This window comes from Argopecten irradians, chromosome 5, assembly GCF_041381155.1.
Source record: "Argopecten irradians isolate NY chromosome 5, Ai_NY, whole genome shotgun sequence".
Classification (NCBI taxonomy): Eukaryota; Metazoa; Mollusca; class Bivalvia; order Pectinida; family Pectinidae; genus Argopecten; species Argopecten irradians.
This window is the reverse complement of record NC_091138.1, coordinates 38376867-38404597: the sequence shown is the minus strand read 5'-3', so window position 1 is coordinate 38404597 and position 27731 is coordinate 38376867. Positions and strand designations below refer to the sequence as shown.

Sequence of the window (27731 nt, the reverse complement as noted above, 5' to 3'; positions counted from 1 at the left end):
TCTTTCAATTTCAAATAGAAATTCCTTCTTATGCAAAGCAATCGTTTATAAAAAATAGCAATAAGGTATTATATGCATTGTTATTGACTGTAGGTGTGAAATCAGCACGTAATGCGTTTTAAAGCTTCCCTCTGTGTACGTATACATAAGCATTTATCGCCAAGGGGCTGGATACTTCGAAGTAATTACAATCGATCATGCATAGCTTAGGAAGTTCATTCATCACCCTCAGCCTTGCATTCGCAACTCAACAATCACTTTCGTTCTACATGACTGAACGTTCGCCGTAATTGTTACGATCATTACTCTACGTATTTCGGGAAAAACTTTACACCAAGATTAAAATATGGCGTCTTGGTTCAAAAGTATTTAGTGCCCTCGTGACCATGTTACACCTGGTCATAACAATTAAAATACCGTATAACGGCTTTTTCTGCTGTCCGTATTTTTCCGTATATGTTTTCGAAAAATTTAATAAATGTCAAACGACTATCGCCTTTCGCATTAGTTGCATAAATAACATTATAAGTTCAAATCGGGATAACAACGATGTTCTTCAGGTTATTTGTGTTGACGTATTACCTTGACGTGTATCTGTCACAGAGCACGTGACTAGTTGTCTTGTAGCCCCGGGGCTATCATACACAATGCTAATGAGGTGCACCTTTCCTTGATGTGTGAGGACTTATTTAGGTCCGTCATTTCTAAACAATAAAAATACTATTAAGGGATTACAAGGAATTAACACAGCGAGCTACGGGATTTAACGACTTGGAGAATTTTCCGAGAATAAGGTGAGTGAAACTGGTCCTACAATAAGTACAATAATTGTCGTCGTATGATATGACAGTACAGGAAATTACTGTGTTACAGGTACAATAGCGATCTACTGTCTCACCACTGACACTTCCCAACAGGGTCATCTCATTGGTTAAACAATCTAGAGGGTAAACAATGGCAAACATGAGTGTGCTTAAGATTTGATATAACTGTATATAAAAAAAACCTAAATATTATAAGTCATTGTAATTATTGTAATGAAGTCAAATTTATTTTTATGATACTAAGCTTTATATAAGATACGTCTTAATTTGGTAATGCTATTTTTTGTCCACAAACGTTAATTTAACTTTGCACGTCTTGCAAACAGTTGACTAAGCATATTTAAAACAACGCATTAAACATGGGATTGTATTGACTCATCCAAAGATAGGATATTGTAATAATATCTGCATCTCTCAATGCATGATCGTAAAAGGCGATTAAACTTGGGAACCTATCTTTTCTCTTCTTCTTAATGATTTTGTCTTTCCTAGCGTCTGCTTTGGCACTGTATCACTTTTGAAATCGCATTAAGCATTTGCCCTCATGTGAGTAAGGTAGTGAGTTCTGTCTCATGCCCAAGATACATTATAACGGTAGGGGACGACTGGTTCGCGTTATCAGTATAATGTGACGGAGGGGGTATTGTTGTCATGCTGGCAGGTGTCTCTGGTAGTATGTATCACGGTAATAGCACTAGAAAATAGACAAGATTTTCCACAAAGATACACTACCCGAATGTACTGCAGACTCCCGAATCATGGACTTCCAGACATGCAATGCACTGCACACAATCGTCCTGGATTTTAAGATATTATGTAACGGCACGCCACTTTTGTAGCCTTTTGAGACATACTTGCAACCTGTGACCACACACTTCAAACTCTAAGCCTGTAGCACACTCTGACTGCACGCAAGCTTTGGCCGCACACATATAATTTGTGACGACACAGTAATAACGTATGACGTCATACTAACGAGATGCGTATACCTCTTTGCGACCCAATGACATGAAATGCTTCTTTTTTTCTGTGGACAATTGGACATTTCAGTTAAGGACCTCATAACGTAACACGTGACGACACACTCATCATCAATAGATCCGTATCGGCACTATTGTTCCAATGCCATTTACGGTATTACTTTTTTTATTAACGACGTGTATACGTAATGAATCTTAACGACACCTCTATTACATGTAACTATACAGCCGACTATGACGCATTCGAGAACAATTTAACCTTCAAATTTAAAGATCTCTGACGACACGTTTTTCTAATCGGTTTTGACATATGTGACGACACAAGTGTAACCTATGACGAAATAATGTCCCATTATATGTTCTAATGGCCTCTATACAGTTTTAGTTAAAAGACAACCGACTAATTTCATTTGTTGATAGGCATTCGACGCACGAGAACGATCATAGGAATAATTAATTCTTTGTTATTATGTTAATTCATTTCCAGCAAAGCCTATTTTAATTAAATCCTCGCCCACCTAAGTCGGAAATCCGCTTGTATGCGTACATCAAATATACATACGTAAAATGTATGCTAAAACGACAAAAACATTTTTTTTCACTTCAAATTATATGGAAATGATAGAGGATTAGTGTTATTTTAACCTAGTTATGTTGTACGATATTATAATTGTCATTTATCTCTAGTAATGCGGACGTCTTGTTTATAAATATCGGACACTAAGAGGTGAGATAGTGTTTAGATGGAACCATATCCCGCAGACATTTCGTATAGTCCCGATCATTAACACGAAGTCAGCTACCTGTCAATCAAGTTTTTTACCTGATGGCGATATGTCATATACACCTGATTTACCTGTCGCCGGACTCGTTGTTCTCATTGCCCTATGTTAACAGCGAGGATTTGCGCCATTATAGATACGTACTCTAGATTTGGCAGTATCCATTCCTCATGTCGTTCGCGCATTTCACCATATCGTACAATCACTCATAATTATACTCAGCCCATTGTACTACAAGTGCCCACTAAGTAATGGTAACCGGAACTAGCCACTTAATGTTGTGTATTTGTCGGTATGACCAGCGAATAACATATATATTTGATATAAAATGTGTAAGATTTTGTGTATGGACAACGATTCACAGAGGACACTTTTGTCTCTTAATGACCTCCAACGCGATGATAAGATACTTTTCAAACAAAATTCCAACCGTCGTGGCGAAGACTTAAAACAATTTAACTCATCAATCTATTAAAACCTAATGCACTTGTTTATAGTACATAGCTATCGACTACTCGTTTGTTCTACTACGCTCATCTATTTTATTATATTGTAACTGTCAATATCCCAGATGTTTTAGTCAAAAAGATGGATTTTTTCATTGGATACAAATTATTTTATCGGTTATCACATGACGTTATATCAACCAATCTGAAGCTTATATAATATAATTTTATAAGAATCGTGTTTAATTATTGTTTTATCCATGGATGATACTGTTTATCTATCTGTATACAAAAGTACACTACACGTGTAATCTTTGTAAAAACACATCTGTATACAAAAGTAAACTACACGTGTAATCTTTGTAAAAACATATCTGTATACAAAAGTATACTACACGTGTAATCTTTGTAAAACATATCTGTATACAAAAGTAAACTACACGTGTAATCTTTGTAAAAACACATCTGTATACAAAAGTAGACTACACGTGTAATCTTTGTAAAAATATATCTGTATACAAAAGTAGACTACACGTGTAATCTTTGTAAAAATCTATCTGTATACAAAAGTAAACTACACGTGTAATCTTTGTAAAAACATTTCTGTATACAAAAGTAAACTACACGTGTAATCTTTGTAAAACATATCTGTATAGAAAAGTAGGCTACACGTGTAATCTTTGTAAAAACATATCTGTATACAAAAGTAGACTAAACGTGTAATCTTTGTAAAAATCTATCTGTATACAAGAGTAGACTACACGTGTAATCTTTGTAAAAACATATCTGTATACAAAAGTAGACTACACGTGTAATCTTTGTAAAAATCTATCTGTATACAAGAGTAGACTACACGTGTAATCTTTGTAAAAACATATCTGTATACAAAAGTATACTACACGTGTAATCTTTGTAAAACATATCTGTATAAAAAAGTAAACTACACGTGTAATCTTTGTAAAAACACATCTGTATACAAAAGTAGACTACACGTGTAATCTTTGTAAAAACATATCTGTATACAAAAGTAGACTACACGTGTAATCTTTGTAAAAATCTATCTGTATACAAAAGTAAACTACACGTGTAATCTTTGTAAAAACATTTCTGTATACAAAAGTAAACTACACGTGTAATCTTTGTAAAACATATCTGTATAGAAAAGTAGGCTACACGTGTAATCTTTTGTAAAAACATATCTGTATACAAAAGTAGACTAAACGTGTAATCTTTGTAAAAATCTATCTGTATACAAGAGTAGACTACACGTGTAATCTTTGTAAAACATATCTGTATACAAAAGTAGACTACACGTGTAATCTTTGTAAAAATCTATCTGTATACAAGAGTAGACTACACGTGTAATCTTTGTAAAAACATATCGGTATACAAAAGTAGACTACACGTGTAATCTTTGTAAAAAAGCAAAAGCTATTAACAACTTGAGCTGTTTATTTAGTATTTTTTTCTAAAAGAAAAGAGAAGGCACGATAAAGGTTTTGTTGACAGATATATATTGTTTCATGTCTTCCTACCTATCTTTGTCACGTTAAGCAATCATAAAACTCAAATCAAGACGAATAAATCAGTGTTATGTTGTATAATGTATTCCTTTTCTAAATTAAATATGTTAATCTTGTTATTCTGTTTTAAAAGTTTTCAACCACATCGGCTATTGTGAACACCTGATATTGCTACCGCAGTTATGAATATCTTCTAATGTTTTATGGACTTGATTTATCGAATTAAAATTCCTAGTGGAGTTTATGATCAAATGAAGACAGTGGTAACAATTCTAAAATGGAAATGAAATGATATAAGTATTGATCAAATGAAGACAGTGGTAACAATTCTAAAATGGAAATGAAATGATATAAGTATTGATCAAATGAAGACAGTGGTAACAATCCTAAAATGGAAATGAAATGATATAAGTATTGATCAAATGAAGACAGTGGTAACAATTCTAAAATGGAAATGAAATGATATAAGTATTGATCAAATGAAGACAGTGGTAACAATTCTAAAATGGAAATGAAATGATATAAGTATTGATCAAATGAAGACAGTGGTAACAATTCTAAAATGGAAATGAAATGATATAAGTATTGATCAAATGAAGACAGTGGTAACAATTCTAAATGGAAATGAAATGAAATGATATAAGTATTGATCAAATGAAGACAGTGGTAACAATTCTAAAATGGAAATGAAATGATATAAGTATTGATCAAATGAAGACAGTGGTAACAATTCTAAAATGGAAATGAAATGATATAAGTATTGATCAAATGAAGACAGTGGTAACAATTCTAAAATGGAAATGAAATGATATAAGTATTGATCAAATGAAGACAGTGGTAACAATTCTAAAATGGAAATGAAATGATATAAGTATTGATCAAATGAAGACAGTGGTAACAATTCTAAAATGGAAATGAAATGATATAAGTATTGATCAAATGAAGACAGTGGTAACAATTCTAAAATGGAAATGAAATGATATAAGTATTGATCAAATGAAGACAGTGGTAACAATTCTAAAATGGAAATGAAATGATATAAGTATTGATCAAATGAAGACAGTGGTAACAATTCTAAAATGGAAATGAAATGATATAAGTATTGATCAAATGAAGACAGTGGTAACAATTCTAAAATGGAAATGAAATGATATAAGTATTGATCAAATGAAGACAGTGGTAACAATTCTAAAATGGAAATGAAATGATATAAGTATTGATCAAATGAAGACAGTGGTAACAATTCTAAAATGGAAATGAAATGATATAAGTATTAAAGTAAACCAGTAACATAACCATGAAGCAAAATATGGCATTAATGCATTTTTCTAGATCCTTTAAGAAACATAAAATATTGACAAATAATACGACATTATCAATTAATTATTTTGATTGAAACCGTTGAAATTGCAAATGGTATGGTAATACCATTTAGTAGGTACAATATGTACGCTGTTTTCCACACCTGAGCCAATGTCACACAAGTTAAAACAAATGCAATATATAACCACCGAGGAGTTGATGAAAAATTGACAGAAGCATGCACCTAATAATGTAAACACACTTCTCCAAGAGCGATTTCAGTAGTTCTATATAAAGGTTGCTTTACTCCAGTGATAAGGACCAGGGTTTTTACAAGACGTCCGACCACAATGTATAATGGCGGAAGTGACCAAGTTTGAACGTTTTACACACAATTCACCACAGTGCCATATCATATCACAATGAAGCCAATTAACCTTACTTCCATTAGAACTGGTTTGTGTCCGATATGTGAGTACTCTTAGACTGAATTGTCGCTTTTAAAACGGTGCCTTTATTTCATTACCATTTGATATTTTCAATTGGTTGTTTTAATGTCCCTGGGAAACCGTATATGTTTTATTATATACAATTTACTTTACATATTGCGTTTAAGTATGGCTATTTTGCTCCTTCATTTTTGAAAATTACAGTTTGGCACTAAAAGAATTAAAACAAATCAACATTTAATTGTTTCTTGTAGCCTCCACATATTCACCTATTATGACTTTTAAATTAAATCAAAATAATGCCATAACATTATTGTTACCTTTACATTCAACTTTTGATAGATTGAGGTGAAAAAGGAATTACATTCGGAATACTTTTTTTCGTATTTGTGTGAGTTGATGAAAGTATAAACATTGATTAACTATCTAACAAAATTAATTTTATTATGTATTTTAATAAATATTTCTAAATCACCAACACTACAACTACAATGCATTACCTGAAGTTAAAATATATACCAATTAAGTGATATTTATACCGTAACACACTAAGATACATCACTAATTGAATAATGATTAATGTGTTAATAAAGCAGACGAACAGCCAATCAACGTTACCTTTTGTAAAACAAAACCAATATCTTGCACTTTGACTAGGTTTTTGCAACATGTTTCAATGTAAGTCCATGTCAAGATCTTCTAATCTGTGTTAACGTTTTTAGGTCACCTGACCATAGGACACGGTGACCTATTGTCTTTTGTCCGTGCGTCGTCCGTCGTGCGTTAACTTTTTGTTGTGAACACGATAACTTGAGTAAATGTGAACGAGATTGATGAAACTTTGTATGAAGCTTAATATTAACAAGATCTCGGACGAGTTCGAGTTTCAGGGTTGCTGGGTCAAGTTCAAGGTCATTGCTACTATTTTTTAGAAAATCCCTATCAGCACTCTAGCGGCTTCATTCCTCGAGTGATTTTGATCACACTTCACAGATAGACAAAGGATCAAAATATCTCGGACAAGTTTGAGTGTGAAGATTGCCAGACTAAGGTCAAGGTCACTGTTACTATTATTAGATAATTTCTTTGTCAGCACTCCGTCATGCGTTAACTTTTTGTTGTGAACACGATAACTTGAGTTAATGTGAACCGAGATTGATGAAACTTTGTATGTAGCTTAATATTAACAAGATCTCGGACGAATTCGAGTTTCAGGGTTGCTGGGTCAATTTCATGGTCACTAATACTATTTTAAGAAAATCCCTATCAGCACTCTAGCGGCTTCATTCCTTGAGTGATTTTGATCAAACTTCACACAAATTTAAAGGACCATAATATTTTTGAGGATTGTCAGGTCAAGGTCAAGGTCACTGTTACTATTTTTAGGTCACCTGACCATACGTCATAGTGACCTACTGCAATAGCCTATTATCCATCGTGCGTTAACTTTACTCTGTGAACATGATGACTTGAATAAATGTTAACCGAGGTTGATGAAACTTTGAATGTAGCCTTATATCAATAAGATTTCGTACGAGTTCAAAAATGGAGAATTATTCGACAGTAACGTACAAGTTATTGCCCTTTGTTCTAACTTTATCATTGTGCTTTTGAACAAGATAACTTTGGTAAATGTGAACTGATTTTGATGAAACTCTGTATGTAGCCTTATATCAACAAGATCTAGGATGAGTTTGAAAAAGGGAATTTTTCGACGGTAACTATATTATAGAGTTCATGTCCTTTGTAATAATGCTATTATTGGACCTTGTGTTCTAAAGATATTGTGGTGCTTTATCAGAATTGTGAATTTTATAACCCTTGGCCTCTTTGTTTGCCCCTGGGGAGGAGGCTAAGTTTGCTATAGTTTATATTGAATACTTCTTGGGTATATCTTGTTTATTTTCTACTGGAAATTGTTCAAACTTTTGATTCACATTATAACCACAAGAGGACTAATTTTCTATTATGTCCATTTTAGACCCTGTCTCATTCCCCAAAGGCTAAGGGGTGGAGCCCAAGGGGGTCCAAATGTCTTAAATTTTCTAAGGTGAGCGTTAAGGCCCAATCGGGCCTCTTGTTTGAATTATTTATATTAATCTTATTTACGAAAACTCATTTGAAAACCAATCGCATATCGTCTTGTCTCATGAAATGGTCGTCTCAGACTTTGGCCAGTCTTAGTCTCGAAATCATATTTTCCCTCTGGTCAAAAATAATTCCTAACTACCTTCTATTTATTCAAGCTGATAACAAAAAGATGTTTTTTGTCGTTTATCTTTCTTTTGAAAATGCTTTCCATTTAACCAATACACACAATAAAACATCCTTGGAATGTCTCTTGAACATTACTTAATGACAACCTCTTGAAATTTATGATTATTACTTAAATGTATGTATTTCTTTTGATAATGCAAAAGCTGATCATTGCTGTGGGTTTTCATCTGCATATCTGAATCCTTATTGGTTTTCATTGGAAAAAGTACAACGTGTGTATGGTTTTTCCGACCATGTCATCATGATCCGATCCCTTACCCAGCATTGTCAATAAAAAATTTGTAGCTGATCATCAATTCATCATTCTTTTTAATTTTAAATAGAAAAAACCTTGATAAGAATAACGATGGCACGCAACGGAAGTTATACCAGTTTTAGAGACAAGCGGTGATTTTAGTTGCGGTAGATATACAAGGAGCGATTATCAGAACTGTAACCTTGCTACTTTCCTTTTGCCACATTGCTACCAAAAATATAAGAAATGGAACTTTTAGAATCTTTATTCTTTTCTACTTCTTCCTAAGCATACCTTTTCTCCTTTCTAACGGCTCACCTTACGACAACCGCCTCAATTTTGGCGTTATAGTATAGCGCTTGCTCCTTAGAGGTAGGCTCTTGGTTCTGTCCCATCGTCGAGACACACTAAATTCAATTAAAGTGATAATTTCTGCTCCTTTATACAAAAACCCAAAACATGAATCTACCGCAATCTCACCGCATTTCATACACGCAACACCACATACATAGGAGGCCGTCCTTTCATGACCCTGGCTGTTAATAGGATTGATTAATCAAACATACATATTTTTTTCTTTTTCACCGCAGTCCCACTGTGTAATCTTACCAAGCGCAGTTGGCAGTCATATAGACAATGAACTTCAAGCGCTTTTTATGACGTCATTATCATTGTGACGTCACAATTGTCGTGCCAGCAATCCCGGAAAAGCTGCTGTCAAAATGGCTGTTCCATCCATGACGATAACGAATTGATTATTTCATTAAGGATGCAAAATCCCTTGGGATTTCATCATAAAACAATTGTAACCAAATGTAAATATAAGCATTGAACGTCTTTCAATCAGCGCGCATCATTGAATTTGCCTCTGTCCGGTTTGCATTCATATTGACTCTGAATGCCAAACTGAAAGACGTTCAATGCTTAAATTAATGTATTCTCATTGCACATACAATATATACTGTAATTGTTCTAGATCAGAAACATGTATGAGTAAAATTTAATACCGGGTTTCATATTAACTCAATATATATCGGATTTTTTTTCGTTTACCCTACAAAAGGTCGACGGGTCGTAACGGTTATTTGACAAATTTTACTATATAAAAGCAAACTTGCAAGATTTTTAGGAAACGTTCAGTAAAGTTCTGCCTTTGAAGACCCTCTTCTATATCCCCAGTGGTCGGACTAACCTGCTTTAATAAATATGATTGTGCTGTTCCAGAGAGGTTTCACGCCAAACATGGTAGTAATCCGTTAAGGATTAAACATTTGAATGAAATAAATAGTCTTACGCACGACGAAGGACATTTGCAAAGGAGAGTTTCTGACATTTGGTCAGATGATCTTAAATAAACAAGAAACACTAATACAATACGAGAGGAAGTAAATGGCCGAGTACAGTGAAAAGCGGTTACAAAAACTATGTATTCTGTCTTTCCTTCGCTAAATCTAGCAGGAACCTTGCCGTTAACGAAAATATAGTAAAATAAACCGTGCCACAAATCATAATAACTTCGTGATAATACTTTAAGGAGATTAATACAAGAAACTCGTTATTTGGGGTTTGAAATCATAACACTAGACTTTTCATAGACCTTTCATATCAACCCCTTTATTGTGAACATACAAAGGTACCAACAAGGTTTGCTTCAGGTTATATGTGCCGCAACGTGGCGAAATTTTTGACATGTTATTTTTCGATCTTGATCGCTTTGCCTGCAATGCTGTTTTGTACTATTAAACGGGAAACTTGTTAGCATTAGGGAAAGGCCCACTGCACCTTCTGAACAACGAAAGAAGCATTTAAATTATCATTCTTCAAAAATGAATTGTCATAAGAACTATGGCAGCTAACTGTGACCAGAACAATGCGTCAAGTATGGTAGCCTTCTTAAGCTTTTTGGGAAGCTAATACTTGTATATAGTTAGAATGGAATGTGTTGCATGTGGTGAACGGGTGTGTGTTTGAAAAACTACTGTAAGTTTGGATTTTGTGAAAGTCTTGTTAATTTTATAGTGCTATTCGTACCTCGCCTATTTGATATGCTGATCTAAAATTGTAGTACTATCGATGAAACAAAATGATTACTAATCGGCAAAACAAATGGAAAGTCACATTTTACCATTATAATAAGCTGCAATATTGTAGCTCAAAAGACTTTTAGACAGAAAATAGTGTCGTCTTATAGAGCTAACAATTGGTGCCTATTAGTGCTAATGGAGCAAAGTAATGTTTATGCAAACCATAATAAAACGTTTGTTTGCATTTTTTCGTACTTGTTTGATATCGCTTACCTACTCGACAATAAAAACTTAACCACATAAGATATCAAATCCTCTTCGAGGCATTATTTTTTACAATATATTATATAGAAGATCTTTTTGAAAGGAATTTATATGGCAAGTCCAACAAATTGTGAATTTGACGTCTTGTGAGCGGTACGGTAGATATTAAGAATGGCAGTTATGTTTGTTTTGGACAAAAATAATACATAAATGCATGTTTACGCATAAAATAATCAGAAACCTACAAAAAGTAAAGAAAACTGTGTCTGAGTGATTTTCTGAGGCAGTGCTCCACTACGACACATAATGACCAATTCGTACCCGGCCGAATGGTAAAGTAGGCCGGGTACGTATATTCGTACTAGTACTACATTATAATAAGAAAATATGGGACAGCTTTCTTTCATATACCTATACCTATAAATATTTAATTCATTATGTCACATTTAATGAATTAAATATAAAATAAATCCGTGGCTAAACTGTGGATCAAACTGTTCAACTCCGTATGACTTTCGGTGCAACCTTATAAGTGGTTTATAAGGGCGTGAAAGGCATGAAGTATGAAACACTTCTAAAGTATTAGATTCATATCGGAAATTTGGGTAAACAATTCATCATGGACAAGATGCTTGTTTGTTTATTTGATAAAATTGAACGTCTTATTAACAACCTGGGCCGTGTAAGAACGTTCTCCCATGTATGCAGTGTTTTGTGTGTGTGAGGTGAGCGTTGTGAAGTGCGTGTTCTGGGTGACTGCAGTATATTCGTGTTGTGTCTTCTCGTATGATGGAACTCTTGCCCTTTTTATAAGGGCGCAGCACTTCTAAGATAACACATACATGAAAATATAAGAAAAAACACAATCTTTCAAATTCAATCCTACACACTGACAACTTCAGTTTGCGGCCGCCATTTTTCCCCACTGTAAAAAAATCCCATCAGCGTGAATGCGGTGCTTTGAAGTCAGCTCATTATATAATCAAGCAGTTCAAACGCTTTTATGATCCGACAAACGTAATCTTCGTCTGGCAGAAGCTCAGTGCTATTGCTCTTTATTTGCAAGCGTTCGAGTGATAGACCACCTTCCAATATAATCAGCTGGCCAAAAGCGGAATATCTGTTACAGAAATAAAAAGTTTCTTATGTGGATTTCCTTTACCAAGTAAGGGTTTGAGGTGTGAATATATGAATAAAAAAATAAACAGAAAATTCGGCTCCGTTATTTCCATAAATTGAACGTAATATGACTGACGGCAAGGCCTTAAAGGGCGCAGCCAGATGTTTTAATATGAATCATGCACGGCATAGGAAGAGCGTAACTTGTTTTATTCTATTTTCTAATTCATGTAGAAGACATAATTTAGAAATAAAAGGACGCACTTTAAACTATAGAAAATATATGATGTAATAATTGTCTAGCATAAGCTCAAATAAATGAACGAAAAGATTCGGATTTCTCTGTGTCACATTCAAGGCCTGGAGTGCCGCGTATGCGAATCCTATGATTTAGAGCCATTTGTTGACATTACGTGACGTCATTATTGCTTGTGCTAATCTTCGCCTTTGTGGATATTTTGACTGCATTCTATAGCTTTTAATTTTTAAAGTGTTATTATTATTATTAAAAAATAATAAAAAAAATGTTTAATTACTCCTGTTTTGCATTTGCATTAGTTAAATATATATATATGTACTGGGGAGAGCAGTACCTGAGCAATGCACAACCTCCCCATACATTTGTATGTATGGAAAAATGGCAGGACCCCGCCAAATTGATAGCTAGTTCGTGAGTAGGATTGGATTGAGATTATGACTGTGTTTTGTGTATATGTTCGTTAATGTTTCTGTTACCTCTGAAGTGCTTCGCACATATAGCCCGTCGGGCACCGAAGGGCTGCGCCTTGTTATCTAACAGTGCAAAATTAATGATTACTGAAAACATCTGGCTGCGCCCTTTAAGGCCTTGCCTTCACGTCCTAATAGTACTGTTATCCAATGAAAGTTTTCCGCCGAAGGACACAAAGCAAACACAAACCATCTAGGTCACACATTTATACTGCCCAGTTGCAGGAAATCAGGTTGTCCCCAGCTTCCTTAATTTCTGCACGCTAACGGAATGCAATCCTTTATAGACATTATTGATGTAGTCTCAGCATGGGAACTGAACCCGGTGGAGTCTATCTATCACAAGAGCGCTCAACTGAAGGCCGAAATGTGAGGCAGTGTCAATGGGAGACGTTAGAAAGAAGAAAGAGAGTTTAGGAGAAGAAAAAAAATAAGATCCTATTTTTTTATTATTTTATTTGTTACATTCCTTTTGATAATACAATTCGTTGTCATTGATACGCAGGTTATTAAATATTTCCATTTGAATCTTCAAAATTGTTGCGCTCGCTTTTTAACCTTCCTTACACCAATAGGTTTAGTCCGGTTTCGTTATTTTCAGCCATAATATTTTATATATACATGATATATAGGAACACCGTATTTTGTTATCAATGAATGTGTTCCGACAGTGAACAGGATATGTGTTTTCGGGCTCCTTCACCAATTAATGATCGACACTATACCATTAATAATGTAGACGAACGTATGAATGACTACATACATCAACAGTTCATGTATCTCATTAGCAAGGAACAATGTGGCCTCAGTCCGAATACATTAACGTGATAGATTGTTAAGTCTGTGTGTATCTGGAACTTCATCCTAGTCGGAAAAAACTTTTAACCACATAATTAAAATAATACGGTTTCTCGGATTTTGTGTGTGTTTTAAACATTAGCGGTTTTCATTCGACTGGATGTTATTCAGACAAAAACCTCAAAATGCCATAAAATGCGAATGTTCTACTATCACAATGAGACTTAATGCAGATTTTTCGATATCTAATCTATAGCTCGTCGCGTAGGCCGCATGTCCACAAGTACAGTTCATGGTCTCCATTCTCACCCTATAAGGTCGCGATAAAAAACAGTCTTATCAGGCATGTAAAACGTCAATACTGATTGGATGATTAAACGGATTCTGATTTCACAAATTTGACTAGCCAATCAGTGTCGAGTTCACAAAAGGATGTTGAAGTGATATAATGACCAATTTCAGAACTCGGCCAAATTGCCCGGTATGATAAGTTCGGAATCTATTGAACTCTTGACCAGTCGTTATATCATTGTTACTAAATTTAGCCCCAATGATATTTAACCTACTAAAACCTATACGTGATCTGTAATGAAACCAACCCCATGGTTAAAAAATACTTAGCCATGATGTGTCATACTTATTGAAGCAAGGAAGTTGGTGGTCTAACGAATGGTGATTGACGAGGCTAGTGACCAATTGCCCGAGAAATGTTTTATTATTATTGTTTATCAAGACATGTTCACTTATATAAAGGATTGTGGGTACCATTTAACAATGTTTAATTTCTATTTTAATTTTTGTGCTGAGTGAAAAGCCGGAGTTCATACGAAGAACAAATTAATGCTTTAACGCGTCTTAGGTATTTTACATTTTCATGCCTAGAGCAATCAGGTCCTGGGTCTTCACATTCACAATCACAGAGAATTCACATCTTGAGGCATTCTTATTCATGATATTTAATAGGACACATTTTTAAATACTGAAAGACAACACCCACAGACAAGCATTTGGCAATCTCTAATTCATCCATTTCCACAGGAAGCACATAGAAATACTTGGTAATGTATGAACACAAGTTTTAATCTCTAAAGTAGGTGAGCGAGGAGGTAATGGCTTTTTTAATACTAGGAGATGCGGGCGTTTGTATGGGAAGCGTCGGCGTGTGATGAGTATGCTATGATATCAGGACGAAAATTTATATTATTGGCACGATAATCAAGAGGAAGGAATCAATGTTATTGTGTTTTCATATCTAAACCTACATGGAGCTGATATGTTTCACCAATCAGGACAGGATTTTAAACTGATAATAAACCTTAAATGGACCAGTGAGCTTATTCCATTACTTGTCTTCCATCGTTTTCTGATCCGTCAATATCTTTATATGTCGTTACTAGTCATAGAGATTCTACCTGGATTTCGACCATTATTGCGAACATCCTTAGGAGAAGGAAAGTAATCATTCTCGACCCGTTTTCAGTTGGTTTGTATTGCCTTAATTTTTTATTCCTTGGCATAACAAGCTAGGTCTCTGGTCCTTGGTTAAATACCATGAGCGGAAGTTCTAGAATTAGAAAGGTTAGCTAGTTAAAATCTACGGTTTCGGGTTATACTCGACCACTTGGCCACCTTGACCCAGAGATTCTGAGGCCATGTGGGTACATAATATAGAATCATTTTCATTTACTCGGCCATCAATGGCTCTTTATGAAGAGTGCCAACAAAGCTCAAAATTTGTGTGATGATGTTCGATGTGTAGAAGGGTTTTATAAATTCTTTATTTTATTACATGCTCAATGGAGATAAGATAGCCGTCTTCACGGTAGTGCTTGTGTAACACCATTTACACATTCGTTTTGATAATCGCAGCATGTCACACTATATATCAATATGATTGAACTATATTTAACAAACGCTGTAGAATTGCATTAGCATGTTTATTTATCAAAAAACGAATGTGAATTTTTAGCATATTAACCTATAGCCGAACAAGAACAATTGGAGAAGGCATAATCGTGACGCTTTCTTCATGATCGCTCTGTCACTGTATCATACACGTAAACGAGTAAACCCTCTCTCTGTCTATTTGTGGCCACATATTGATGTTAAAAACCACTTTACTTTGTCACAGATCTTCATGCAAGCATATGTATACTCCGGCGTGTTGCCAAGAACAACCGACTTAACAATACCAGTAGATGAAATAGTTTCATCGATAGAATGGGATACACAACGATCAGTCCAAAATTTGAATCCATTTCAAATATTTTCATAAAAATATATTTCCATATTAATCAATTTTTAGAATGTTATATTCTTCAGTAAATTATTACACTGAAGTAAAGCCCAGTCATTTCTTGACGTTTTGAACTCTGATTATTGTATTAGTACGCCAGAGCCTAACAGCCAATGTTAATACCTGAAAATATCATACATTGGGCTTAATAGCAACATATAGGTACTGTGCAGTGACAATGTAAATATTGACAATATAACTTTCTATATTGTTAATGCTTTTAAGTCATCCTCAGGAGAGATATATGTATTGATCCTCTCGATATAAGGGTTTAAGTTTGCTTTTACATTGGTTAAAATAGCACAGCAATTATCATTTCATCGTCCTATTAACGGCTAGGTTGATTAAAGACATATACCTGCGTTATAAGTGTCTGTGTGTTTTGGGAGACTGCGGTATATTAGTGCTGTATCTCTTCGTAATAGTGGAACTCTTGCCGTTTTTATAGTGTTATGAAGCATACTGCCAAAGACATGGAGTAACTGAGGGACCTTGTCTTGATTCTGTGGCAGAGCTTGTTTAAAGTGATGACTAAGTCATTCATTCAATGTTGCAGAATTAATTATACCCCCACAACGACGTTGGGTGGTTGGGTTTACAGGAATCAGTTTGTCTTTATCTGTGTCTACTTTTGTGACCTTAGAAAAGTTTGTAATACTGTTGCGCTTTCTTATGTTCCAGATGAAACATTACTACAAAGACTCGCTCTGGCTTTTGTTTATGTCCATGGTGTTTGGTAAGTATGTATACCGATTGTTAGCATTAACTATATAATATGTTTGTTTTCACAATTGAGAAATGAATATTTAGTAATTTACACGCGTAAAATGGTATCCCATCGATTTCAAAACGAAAATACGTAAAGAATTCATTACTTTACGGTGTCGGCAATTTCATCACGATTCATTTTCTTTGGAATAATGTTAATGATACAAGGATTAGTGTTGTCAATAAATCTAATTTTTCTTGATTGCAGGGGCTTATGGTATGAGAAGGGTATGTTATTATACAAACTGGGCGCAATATAGACCTAAGATCGGGAAGTATACTCCTGACAACATTGACGATCGATTATGCACTCATATTGTGTATTCATTCGCTAAACTAACAAATCATGCACTGACTCCGTTTGAATGGAACGATGACTCCACGGAATGGTCGAAAGGAATGTGAGTATTGCAAGGTATTTCTTTTACATGTATCTCACTTGAGCTGTTAAATAGGCTGGTATATCTCGTAAACCAAACTATTTTCAGAAAATTTAGGCATTCACTTTACAAGATGTCTTTTGTTTAGGCTTAGGGACGGCCTCCTCCCCTGTATGCAATGGGTTGTGTGTGTAAATGTTTGGCAGGCTACAGTATGTATTCGTGTTGTGTCTCCTTGTCGTAATGAAACCTTTTCCCGAATAACGAGAAACATAACACAGCCTTGTAAAACACTGACGCATAACCGAACACACAGGGAATGTGGCTTTTGGAATTTAAAGCATAATAATTGAAATGTCCGCAATTCAGGAAATTCCATTTCCTTTAACGTTCAACATTCATGCTGCTTGAATTGATGTGCCATGTAACCATGAAACACGATTTTAACTATCATTTTGTCTGATAATCTGTTAACCTCAACGGTACAAACAATGACTTCTATTTATTACTTGCATCTATCAGGTTCGACAAAGTCAATGATTTGAAGAATGTGAATCCCGAATTAAAGACTCTGATAGCTGTTGGTGGGTGGAACATGGGCTCTGAACCATTCACACAAATGGTTGAGACTCCTGCCAACCGCCGCATATTTATAACCTCTGCTGTAAAGTTCATGAGGTCACGTGGCTTTGACGGTCTCGATCTTGATTGGGAATATCCTGGAAACAGAGGTAGTCCTGCGGCAGACAAAGCAAGGTTCACCAAGCTAGTCAAGGTGAGGCATATTCTAACGCCATTAATAAGCATTTGAATATCAAATCAAAATACAAACATGAGCATATATCATACATGTGAACATAGCCCAACGGTGAGCAAACGAGAGCATAAAAGATAATTTACGCTTAAGTCTCAATAGGTCTTTTGTATATGATATATCTCAGACGCCAATTTCTACCCCATCGGAAAGAGATATTTAGGCTTCCGGTGGCGGTAAGATTTCTCTGTCTTACCCAGGGCAAGACAGCCTGCACGCGTCGAACATATTCGCGTGATAAACCGGAAGTTGTAATACTTCATATGCAAATAGATATTAACCTGTGCAGTCCAATTGGACATTCTATGTCACCTTCAACCTTGAGTTTATTCTTCACGCACCTACTTAACTTTGACATGATGATCATCGTAGTCGAATGTCAACCTGTCTTCACATATTCTGTTGTACCAGCGAAAACGCTGTATTTAAACGGTTTGATTCAATTTAAATTTCTTTGACTTGAAATATTTCAAAATGATTTAGATTCTTATTTGTCATAGTACAGCGGCTTTAACAAAGGTGTTGAGTATCAAAAAAGTCTCCAATTTGACACAGTTTAATAAATAAATAAAGGTATATGTCTTCGCTTTTTTAAATCGCGTAGGTAGATTTAACTGTTTTGGAAACTACATTGGCAGAAAAAGGATCATTCCCTACCTAGAGAGTAGGATAGGAAAATATCTACCCTCGGAAGAGATTCACGGCAGTCTAACCCTCGGCAAGCCTCGAGTTAGCCAATCTTGAATCTCCTCCTCGGGTAGAGATTTCCCTGTCCTACCCTCATTGTTGTCTGTCGCTGTAAAACAAAGAGGGTCTTAGGAATACTATGTGAGAAGTATGCTTGAATTAAAAGCTACAAACCTACTGTTGTCAAATAAGAAGCGATATTTGATTTTCATTCTACAAGACAGACATCCCTAAAACTGTGATTAAACAAGGAAAATTTCCCGACGAACAATTGATTCAAAGAATTAACATATTACACGTATTTCTTTTGTGTAGGTATTTGGATATGATCAACCTTATGAGCTATGATCTCCATGGTGCGTTTGATGGCCACACTGGTCACAACAGTCCACTTAAAGCCGGACCACAAGATCAGGGTGACGATGCAACCTTAAATGTGGTATGTAGAATTGTTCGTTCATATATAATATTAACATTTTGATTTAAGATGCAGATAAAGAACGGACTAAGTCTAGATGCTTTCATTTCGAACTCCTCACATATTTCAATAATTTAAGACATTGGTTTAAGGAATGGGCTGCCCGTGAATATGTGAGAAGAGGAGTACCGAAGAGCATGCTTAACGTCGGAATGCCTCTATACGGTCGTTCCTTTACCTTGAGCAGCACTAGCAACACTGGTCTTTACGCTCCCATCCGAGGAGGAGGAACCGCTGGGAGGTATACCCGTGAGGCTGGATTCCTGGCCTACTACGAGGTAACGGTCTAGCTTTATCAAACCAAACAAAATATTTGTGTTGGTTGGTTGTATCGTAAATGATTATTGATTGTACCTGTTGCCCTTTTGCATGATCGTAAAAGGCGACCTAAAATTAGGATGTTATCTTTTCTGTTCTTTCATAACATCACTCTTGATACCCCTCACTTTCGGCCTTCTGTTGTGCCTGGGAGGTAGCTGCTGGGTTCGGTCCTCGTGTCCAAGTCTACATCTCTTACAGATTATTGAATTTGGTAGATTTCAGCTGCTTTCTATAGCGTAGCGTTCAGTGAAACATGGAGTTCGGACACTACTGGCTCGCTGTTTGTCAGAGAAATGTTGTGAGACCCAGGTTGGCGTATTGGGGTTGCATGGTGTATTTCGACGGCAATGATATACCACACACGTCAGAGACACAACTCGCTACATTACCGCAGATCTCTCCCGAAAACAGGCAATCCGACGGCACTTACTACACATCGACCGTCATTGTATATGACCCCCTGGCCTGTATGATAGGCGCTTAAATCTAAGTCTCAAATAATACAAACGAAACAATCCAAATATTACATGCCGGAATGTTTAGTTTGTTTTATACTCAATTATTGTACTTTATCACTCTTAAACACGAAGTAATACCCCTGAAAATTTAGCTGTTATGTTTTATTCGCCACTGAGATCCAGGTAAAATGGCTCCCGAGTGGCCCAGAAACACAATGAATACAAGGTGAAAGAAGTACCCTTAACCTGTTTTGGTCCAGGAGTAAACCAGTGTGTGTGGGTAGCGATGCACAAAAGAAAGAGTTCACGCGAGCAAGAAGGTAAATATCGATTAACTATTCCTATCTTGTTCAAGACAGAATGTTTGAAGTGATCGATTTAAAATATCGGGCAAAATATAACTAATACAAAATCATGTTAGAGTAACACATTTAAGATTTTCGATATGAATTTTCCCACGAATTTCATAGTATCATTCTGGCAAATATGCTTCATATTGGTTGGTAATAATAGAAAAAGCTCTATTTGTGATGGGGTGGGGGGGGGTGGGGGGGGCTTTAGCGTCTTCTTAAACAATGTAATGTAATATTCCCAATGTATTTGTATCGTTCTTTATGTTTTCTTCGATCTGAATGTTCGAATGATTTTTTATTTGTTTTGGTAAGGAGGTGTTTTATTTTTTATATTTAAAAGGTTGATTTCGTGAAACAAGAACAGTATGGTGGTGTTATGGTTTGGGATCTTGCCCTTGACGATTTCAGTGGATCATGTGGAGAAGGCAAATATCCACTTTTGCACGCCATAAATGATGAACTGGCAAGTGGAGGAGCTGGAACCAAGTAAGCCATCTTGGAATATAACGACTTTTGATATCATGAACTTCAATCAACGGTTATATATAGACTTATAACATGTTATTCCATATCATAATTCATATCTTGTCCCTTTCAGCCCAGCAACAAATGCACCTGTGGTAACTAATGCACCTCAAATGACGACTCATGCACCAGCTGGTAGACACAAGCTCCACAAACTGTAGCACACGGCATTCCTATCGCCGAATCTACCAAGTTCATAACTCACGGTCAAACCATTCTACAAACCCACAGGTATCCACCTTACACACGATCCAAGCACAGCAGCACTGCCTTCAGAGCTATTCCCGCGCAAACCCAAGCAAACAACTCACCAATCCAGCGCTCCCGCGCACCGTAACCTCTGGCAGACCCATAACCATCCACGTCAGTACGTATTACAAACCCAACCTTTTTTGGAAAGTCTCATTATTCAGTTAATCTTTTAGTAGTAACAAAAATTATTGTCTGAAAACGTTGAGCATTTTCCGAGTTTCTTCGAGATTCCCTGATGCAATGCGACCTTGTTGAGGATATTTGATTCTATTAAAATTTAAATAAAACCTAAGCTGTCATACGTTATTTACTCCTTGTTAAATTTTTTTATGCGAGTATAAAGATATAGATTTTTTTTTAGTTTTCCTCAATAAAAAAAACTAATTTGAAATTAAATTTCTGATATTTTAATTTCACATTTTCTCGTCAATCTCACTATAACATTATTGTATTTGCTTGAAATATTTTTTTCTTACTAAACCTATTAAAGGAGCTTTACATGGTTGATATCCAACTCTATTACATGATTTTGAAAACGCTTTGTCATTTTCTACTTAATGTTTTTCTATGGAGACCACATGTAGTAATTGAGTACCCTAAACAGCAGTTTATATTTTCAACTGAAAATAGCTCTGGGAAAATGAACGTTTGGATGACGTCGATTACATTATTACAATGCCCAATGCTTGTCGCTAGCTTCATCCGTGATACTGTCTGAAAAATATAATAGCAAAACCAGATATTGCTAATGTTTCTTTGTTTAAAGATGATTAGAAGTTGCAGATGGTCATTTTTAGCATGGAACTGAATACTTGTAAAACCACAGCAAGAGAGTCATCTCATAACACATTTCACAAACATAAACAAAGCATGTCAGAAAAAAAAAAAACAAATCTTGTCTGAAGTGTAAAAATATTTCACAATTACCTATTTGACTTAATTTTCGCAAGGTCCAGATAAACACACCAACAGCCTTTATTAAAGATACTCCACCACTGACAAATAGTATTTTTCTTCATTTACAAAAGTTACTTATTTTACACACCATTACCACCATTTAAATTTTTGAGCTAATTTTATTTCAAGATAAAAATATCAAAAACAATTTAATTGCAGTCTGGAGCAAATTCCGTTGCACGATAGATATAATGGAATAAAGTACTCATTTGACGTGTCAATGCATCAATAGCAAGAACAATGCATTTTACACATATTTTCTGTGATTCAATATTCCAGACATATAAAATTAGATGATTAATGATGGTAACTTCCTCTGCTGAGAAGTTCCAAATTTTCCTTGTATTCAAACTTTTTTTTCTTCTCATATAGATCTTTTTGGCATCAGAGGAGGGTTCATGTTACCATAAAAAGAAAATAAGGTAAGAATACAAAACATATTGACCGCCGTGTGCTTCGTTTTTTTGAGCAATTGAGTACCTGAAATGGAATCCAAGGCTCTGACCACAAATTGGATTTTAATTTGTTGTAAATGATTGTGCACGTTTTGACCTACGAACCTGTACGCGAGGGATTAAGAGCCATAAATTTCCTAATGAGATGTTTTTAATATGTATGGATTTTTTGATAGAATATATTTTCAATTAGGTACTTCATTTAAAAGGATAAAAACAAAACATACCCAGTTTATTGATAAATAAGAGTAATATATTTTGTTTATTACTCAGAACAACAAATAACCCCCAACACCTTAACCCGCGAAAAGGACCACAGCCCCATATTCCACCCCTACCCCGATCCTTAATTTTGAGCTACAAAAATGCACTAAACAAATGCAAATCCACCTGACTTTTCATCCAATCCCCCCATTCAAGTCCACACAAGCAGGGCCATTTTTTTTGGTTTTTTTTTTTTGCCCAAAAATTTATATAACCCCTATATACAAGAAAATCAGTATCTGTGTATATTAAACTTTGCTGTGTCAAATATTTTGCATATCAATAGGAAAAGGGTTCCTCTTTCTAAATCAGGCAGAAAAATTGGGGGTCCGTGTGTGCTTACTTTTTTGCCTCATATGAATATTTGTTATTTTTCAGTATTTTAGAGTAAAAAAAATAAAAGTGATAAAATTGATATTAAATGTAAAATTAAAATGACAAAAGTGTATTATTTCACACATTGATGCTCCATATCTTAATTACCATGAACCTAGTAAAGATTTACAGCAAAAATTAGCTCGATACAGCTAAAAATGCTGGCGCATTGATGATTTAAGTAAAAACAATTTCAGTAAAAAATGGTAAAACTGTGGCTCTATTCAAAGCGAAAAAAGACACAATTTCAAAATGGCCGCCAAATGGGCCATTTCTTAAAATCCCCGTATACAAAAATCTGCCAAAAATAGAAATGTAATTTTTTGACAAAATTTACAACTGGCAACTTGCTACAGATATTGATAGATTTTATTTGAAAATCTCATAACTTCTTTGATCTATGTCGAAACGAGAATTCAACGGGACTGAAACCACAGAAGAATACATCCTTAAACACCAATTATTGTTCAAATAAAGAATATCATTTTTGCTTTGTCGACGGTGGAGCATCTTTAATTATTTAAACAAACATATATTCACATTTACTCTGGAAAATAGTATTTTGTCTCAACCGTAAACACCACAAAATACTACATTCAGTATTGACATTATAAGTTGCAATGCAAATTTACCAGTAACGGTAAAATTATTATAAAAATATAATGCTTTAAAACTATAGACGTATCAATGCGAATATTCGAAACAATTCTTTGATATGTCTTCTTATTTTGTTTATAGTCCCAAAATGTTTGTCAATGTTGTATGTTATCGTGCTAAATGTGTAACAAAATGTTTTTTCAGATTATCGGTAAATGCGTCTTTGAAGGTTAACACATTCTTTAGAAATATTTATTTATACAACAGCATTCTTTAGAAATATTTATTAAAACAAAAATAATTACATATGTTTAATTGTTACTGATGATTGTTTTGTTCCTTTAAAAAATTATGTAAGGGTTACCGCCTACAGCTATGTGCGATATGTTCTGATGCTTGCTTGGCAAAACCAATATTTAAAGCTTTGTTTTGCTTGTTTGTTTGATTAATTAACGTCCTATTAACAGCTATGGTCATTGCCATCAATAGCTTGCTTTTATTATTGACAGCTCCTGGTGCTCACCATACAGTATCTACAACAAATCACTTCAATTGTGCCTCTCAGAGCACTGGCTTTTATCCAAGTCCCACTGACTGTTCTATGTATTATATCTGTGCTGGTGGTGCAGCATTTGAAGTATCATGTACAACCGGTCTGCAATTTAACCCTAACACATTGTTTTGTGATTGGCCACGAAATGTTAAATGCAATGCAAATCAGGCAGCCAGCCAGCCTCCTGCACAGACACAACAGCCAGTTGCATCCACGACGGCAATGCCAGCTGGTACTAATGCACCAATGACGAACAGTCCGGTCCAAACTCAGCCAACCAACCCGCCTGCACCTACCTTTCAGCCACAGCCGACCAACCCACCACAGACCAACCCTCCACAAACCAACCCACCACAGACCATGGCGCCAGGTAACGTTCTGGACAAGTATATCCGAATCATCATACCATTTTTATTCAATATTGCCTTTATACGTACAAATGTATTAATAAGATCACAAATGACAATGAAATGATGTACTTCAATCAATAACAATACTGAGGAAAATTATGGCATGGCGTGCTACTTTACAGACGTTTACTATTGTTTTAGTAAATGATCATCAGCAAATAGGTGGATCATTTGAGAAACAACCTTGATGATAACATTTTAAAACTAAAAAAACAAGTGCAACAGTCGAGTGTATACCATGTGGTAGTGCAATGAAAACTACTGACTGATGATATGCAAGTAATATGATTACGGTACGAATGAAGTGCGTGAAAGATTTTAAGTCATCTAGAGTCAATAGTGTACGTTAAGCAGTGATACTGTATGTATAATGTGGCGAGGTAAGTTGATGGTTTTCGGTGTGACAGTGTGATAAGTGTATTATTTGATTTCTAATGTATTCATGATTTATATCAGTTATAGTGTGACTGGTTGTAATTCAATGAAGGAACATTTTGAGAGGCGGTATTATGATTCGACGCCAGTTCCTGGTAATAAACGTCAACAACCATCATGTTTACCGCATACATAGAATGTTTAGACAAAAATTATTATTTAACGATATTCGAATCATACACTTCAAACAGAAAGCTAACCATCCGAGACTCGGATGGTATTTTAGCTCTACCAGTTAAAGGTGTCCTTGCATTCTGAAACTCCTGACTTGCCCAAACAACCAAAACCAGGATAGTAATATGTTTTGACATATTACCAAAAACATCCCGCCCCTGGGTGTTTGTTCGAATCTCATGTGGGGCAGACGTCGGGTACTTCTCAATGGACGTTTTTCTCCAAGTACAGCAGGTTTCATCCATTACCTTAGCCAAGGATTGCGGTATATAATGCTGTAAATTACACCCCTTCTGCCGCTACTTAATGAATTAAGTTATAATTACCGTAAGTCAAATGACAATAAGTAATACAGCCTTGTTTTTTAAATTTTGATATGAAAATATTGCTACTTTCAAAAACATTTTATCGTATTGATTTATCATAAAAATCGCAATAGCGTTCTCAGCGGGAATTAAGATTATGGTAACATTTTATATAAAAGTATTTAAAACTGCTAACCTCAACTGAGTTCCAGAGAAACCCTAGAAACCATTTGTTGACGCACAGATAGACCAATGAAAAGATAGATTGACACGATATCTACTTGACCTCACTTTTAACATACCCTGAAAAACGCAATTGTGTTTTGACTGAATAAGTTTAATACGTCATGGAAAGTCTGCTCACCTAGCTTCTGCTTTTAACTCAACAAATGCTGCTTAATTTGCTTCCCCAGCACCAACCACAGCAGTGCCTACTCAAGCTCCTCAGCCGACAAACAGCCCTCAACAACCAGGTAACACGTGCATAACGTATACTTCGGTTCCTAATTTCCCTATTCAAGTTTTACAAAATCGATTTAATGTATCAATTTGATAGATGTTTAAGTTAATAATAACTTCCCCATAATGAAGTTTAAAAAGCAATACCAATCTTGTAAAGCATTTTGCTTTTAGACAAAAAGGTGTAGTAATATCTTTGCAATGGTTTACTTATTTTAAACATTATCGATTTCATTCCAATGTTTATCAGTTTTGAAATTATATCGCTAATGGACCTTTAAGCTTTACATGTTGCAATTAAAATATGCGTGCTTCTGCAAGTGTGTTAACGTGTGCTTCTGCAAGTGTGTTGCTTTACGTTTAAACTAGTGTTTGTCTTTGAAACAACCATTGTCTTTACATCTATACTGTGTTTATAGTATATACGTTTGCCATACCTGGTGTACAGTTGTCTTATTTGACTTAAATGTTATGTGTATGCTTTACGCCTGGTCACACAATGCTTCTTTAAAGAAAGAGCTAACGCCATGGATCTGCTTTTCAGCAAACTTCTGTTCCGGAAAAACAGACGGCATTCACTCTGATCCCAATGACTGTTCATTTTTCTATGAGTGTGCAGCGGGATTGGAATTCCACGAGCGCTGTTCTCCCGGAACTGTGTTCAACGACCAATCCAATATCTGTGACTATCCCCAGCACGTGCCAAAGTGCGCGGGGTCTGGGAAGTAAATACTTCAATGTGATTCTTTGACCAAATAGTTGTAATTTATTTAATAAAGGCATTATAAATTCGGACGTTTATTTGATTATGTTCTATCTCTTTTTGGGTTTATTAGAACGTAAAGTTAGCACGCCATCCCGTGATCCTTCAGAGTCGTACAAATTTACTGGTTTTCAATATATCCAAGTACAGGTGTAAAGGTGTATATGTGTCTTTTTCAGCAACTAACAACATCAACAATGTCTGTCTTGGAAAATCAGATGGCTATTTTCTTGATCACCAAGACTGTGGATATTTCTACCAATGTGCTTTCGGCCTGGCCTTCCATGAACCTTGTCCCCCAGGTCTTGCCTTCAATGAAAACATTCGTGCTTGTGATTATCCTCACAATGTTCCTGCATGTGCTTCATACAATGGACGAAAATAATAAAACTTCATTAAAGATTCTTGTGTAAAATCAGCGTTGCCTTTTTTTGAAAGTAAAAAATGGTAAAAGTTTATTACAGTCATATCAATATCAATTTCATTCAACCCATATACATATCAAAGATGTTGCCTCTAAATGATGACTTATTACACATGGAATTTGAATGAACACAATCTATCCGTTTAGTTCCTTTTTCACTTTTAACTACTGTGAAGCTATTATATACCAAATGAATCGAAAGTTACTACTAATAACAAGGAAAGCTCTATTATAGTATCGATCAATAAGAGATCCCAGAGGGGTCTTGGTACTCACAGAATAATGATCTGTCTGACAATGGAAAGACAAAAATCGTTTCTACTTTTCAAACTACATATGGGATTTGAGACAAATCCCCAAAGTACTTTCTTAGAAATAGCGGTAAAAGCTTAACTATCAAAAGCCAAGAGGATGGTCTGTTGGACATTTTGTTGACGGTTCGTTTCCAAAATGTCATATGCACAACTAGGACTTGA

At 35.3% G+C, this 27731-nt stretch overlaps 1 protein-coding gene across 1 annotated transcript; it reads left to right on the top strand.

Annotated features, from left to right (window-relative positions):
• The first annotated feature begins 703 nt into the window (after window positions 1-703).
• LOC138324409 (chitotriosidase-1-like) lies at window positions 704-27246 on the top strand. Its single transcript, XM_069269473.1, has 14 exons — window positions 704-794; window positions 16730-16784; window positions 17025-17217; window positions 17719-17971; window positions 18649-18674; window positions 19013-19136; window positions 19268-19464; window positions 20107-20137; window positions 20648-20793; window positions 20906-20967; window positions 24176-24655; window positions 26023-26082; window positions 26613-26793; window positions 26982-27246. Exons 2-14 carry the CDS (start codon window positions 16730-16732, stop codon window positions 27214-27216), a joined length of 2043 nt encoding a protein of 680 aa, XP_069125574.1. The 5' UTR covers window positions 704-794; the 3' UTR covers window positions 27217-27246.
• Window positions 27247-27731: the final 485 nt, after the last annotated feature.

Excerpts from the sequence above, each read along its gene's own strand:
- LOC138324409 (XM_069269473.1), top strand. The coding sequence starts at position 16,730 with ATGAAACATTACTACAAAGACTCGCTCTGGCTTTTGTTTATGTCCATG. Across the intron at positions 16,785-17,024 it reads GTTTATGTCCATGGTGTTTG|GGGCTTATGGTATGAGAAGG; the intron begins GTAAGTATGTAT and ends TCTTGATTGCAG. Across the intron at positions 18,675-19,012 it reads GATCATTCCCTACCTAGAGA|GTATTTGGATATGATCAACC; the intron begins GTAGGATAGGAA and ends TCTTTTGTGTAG.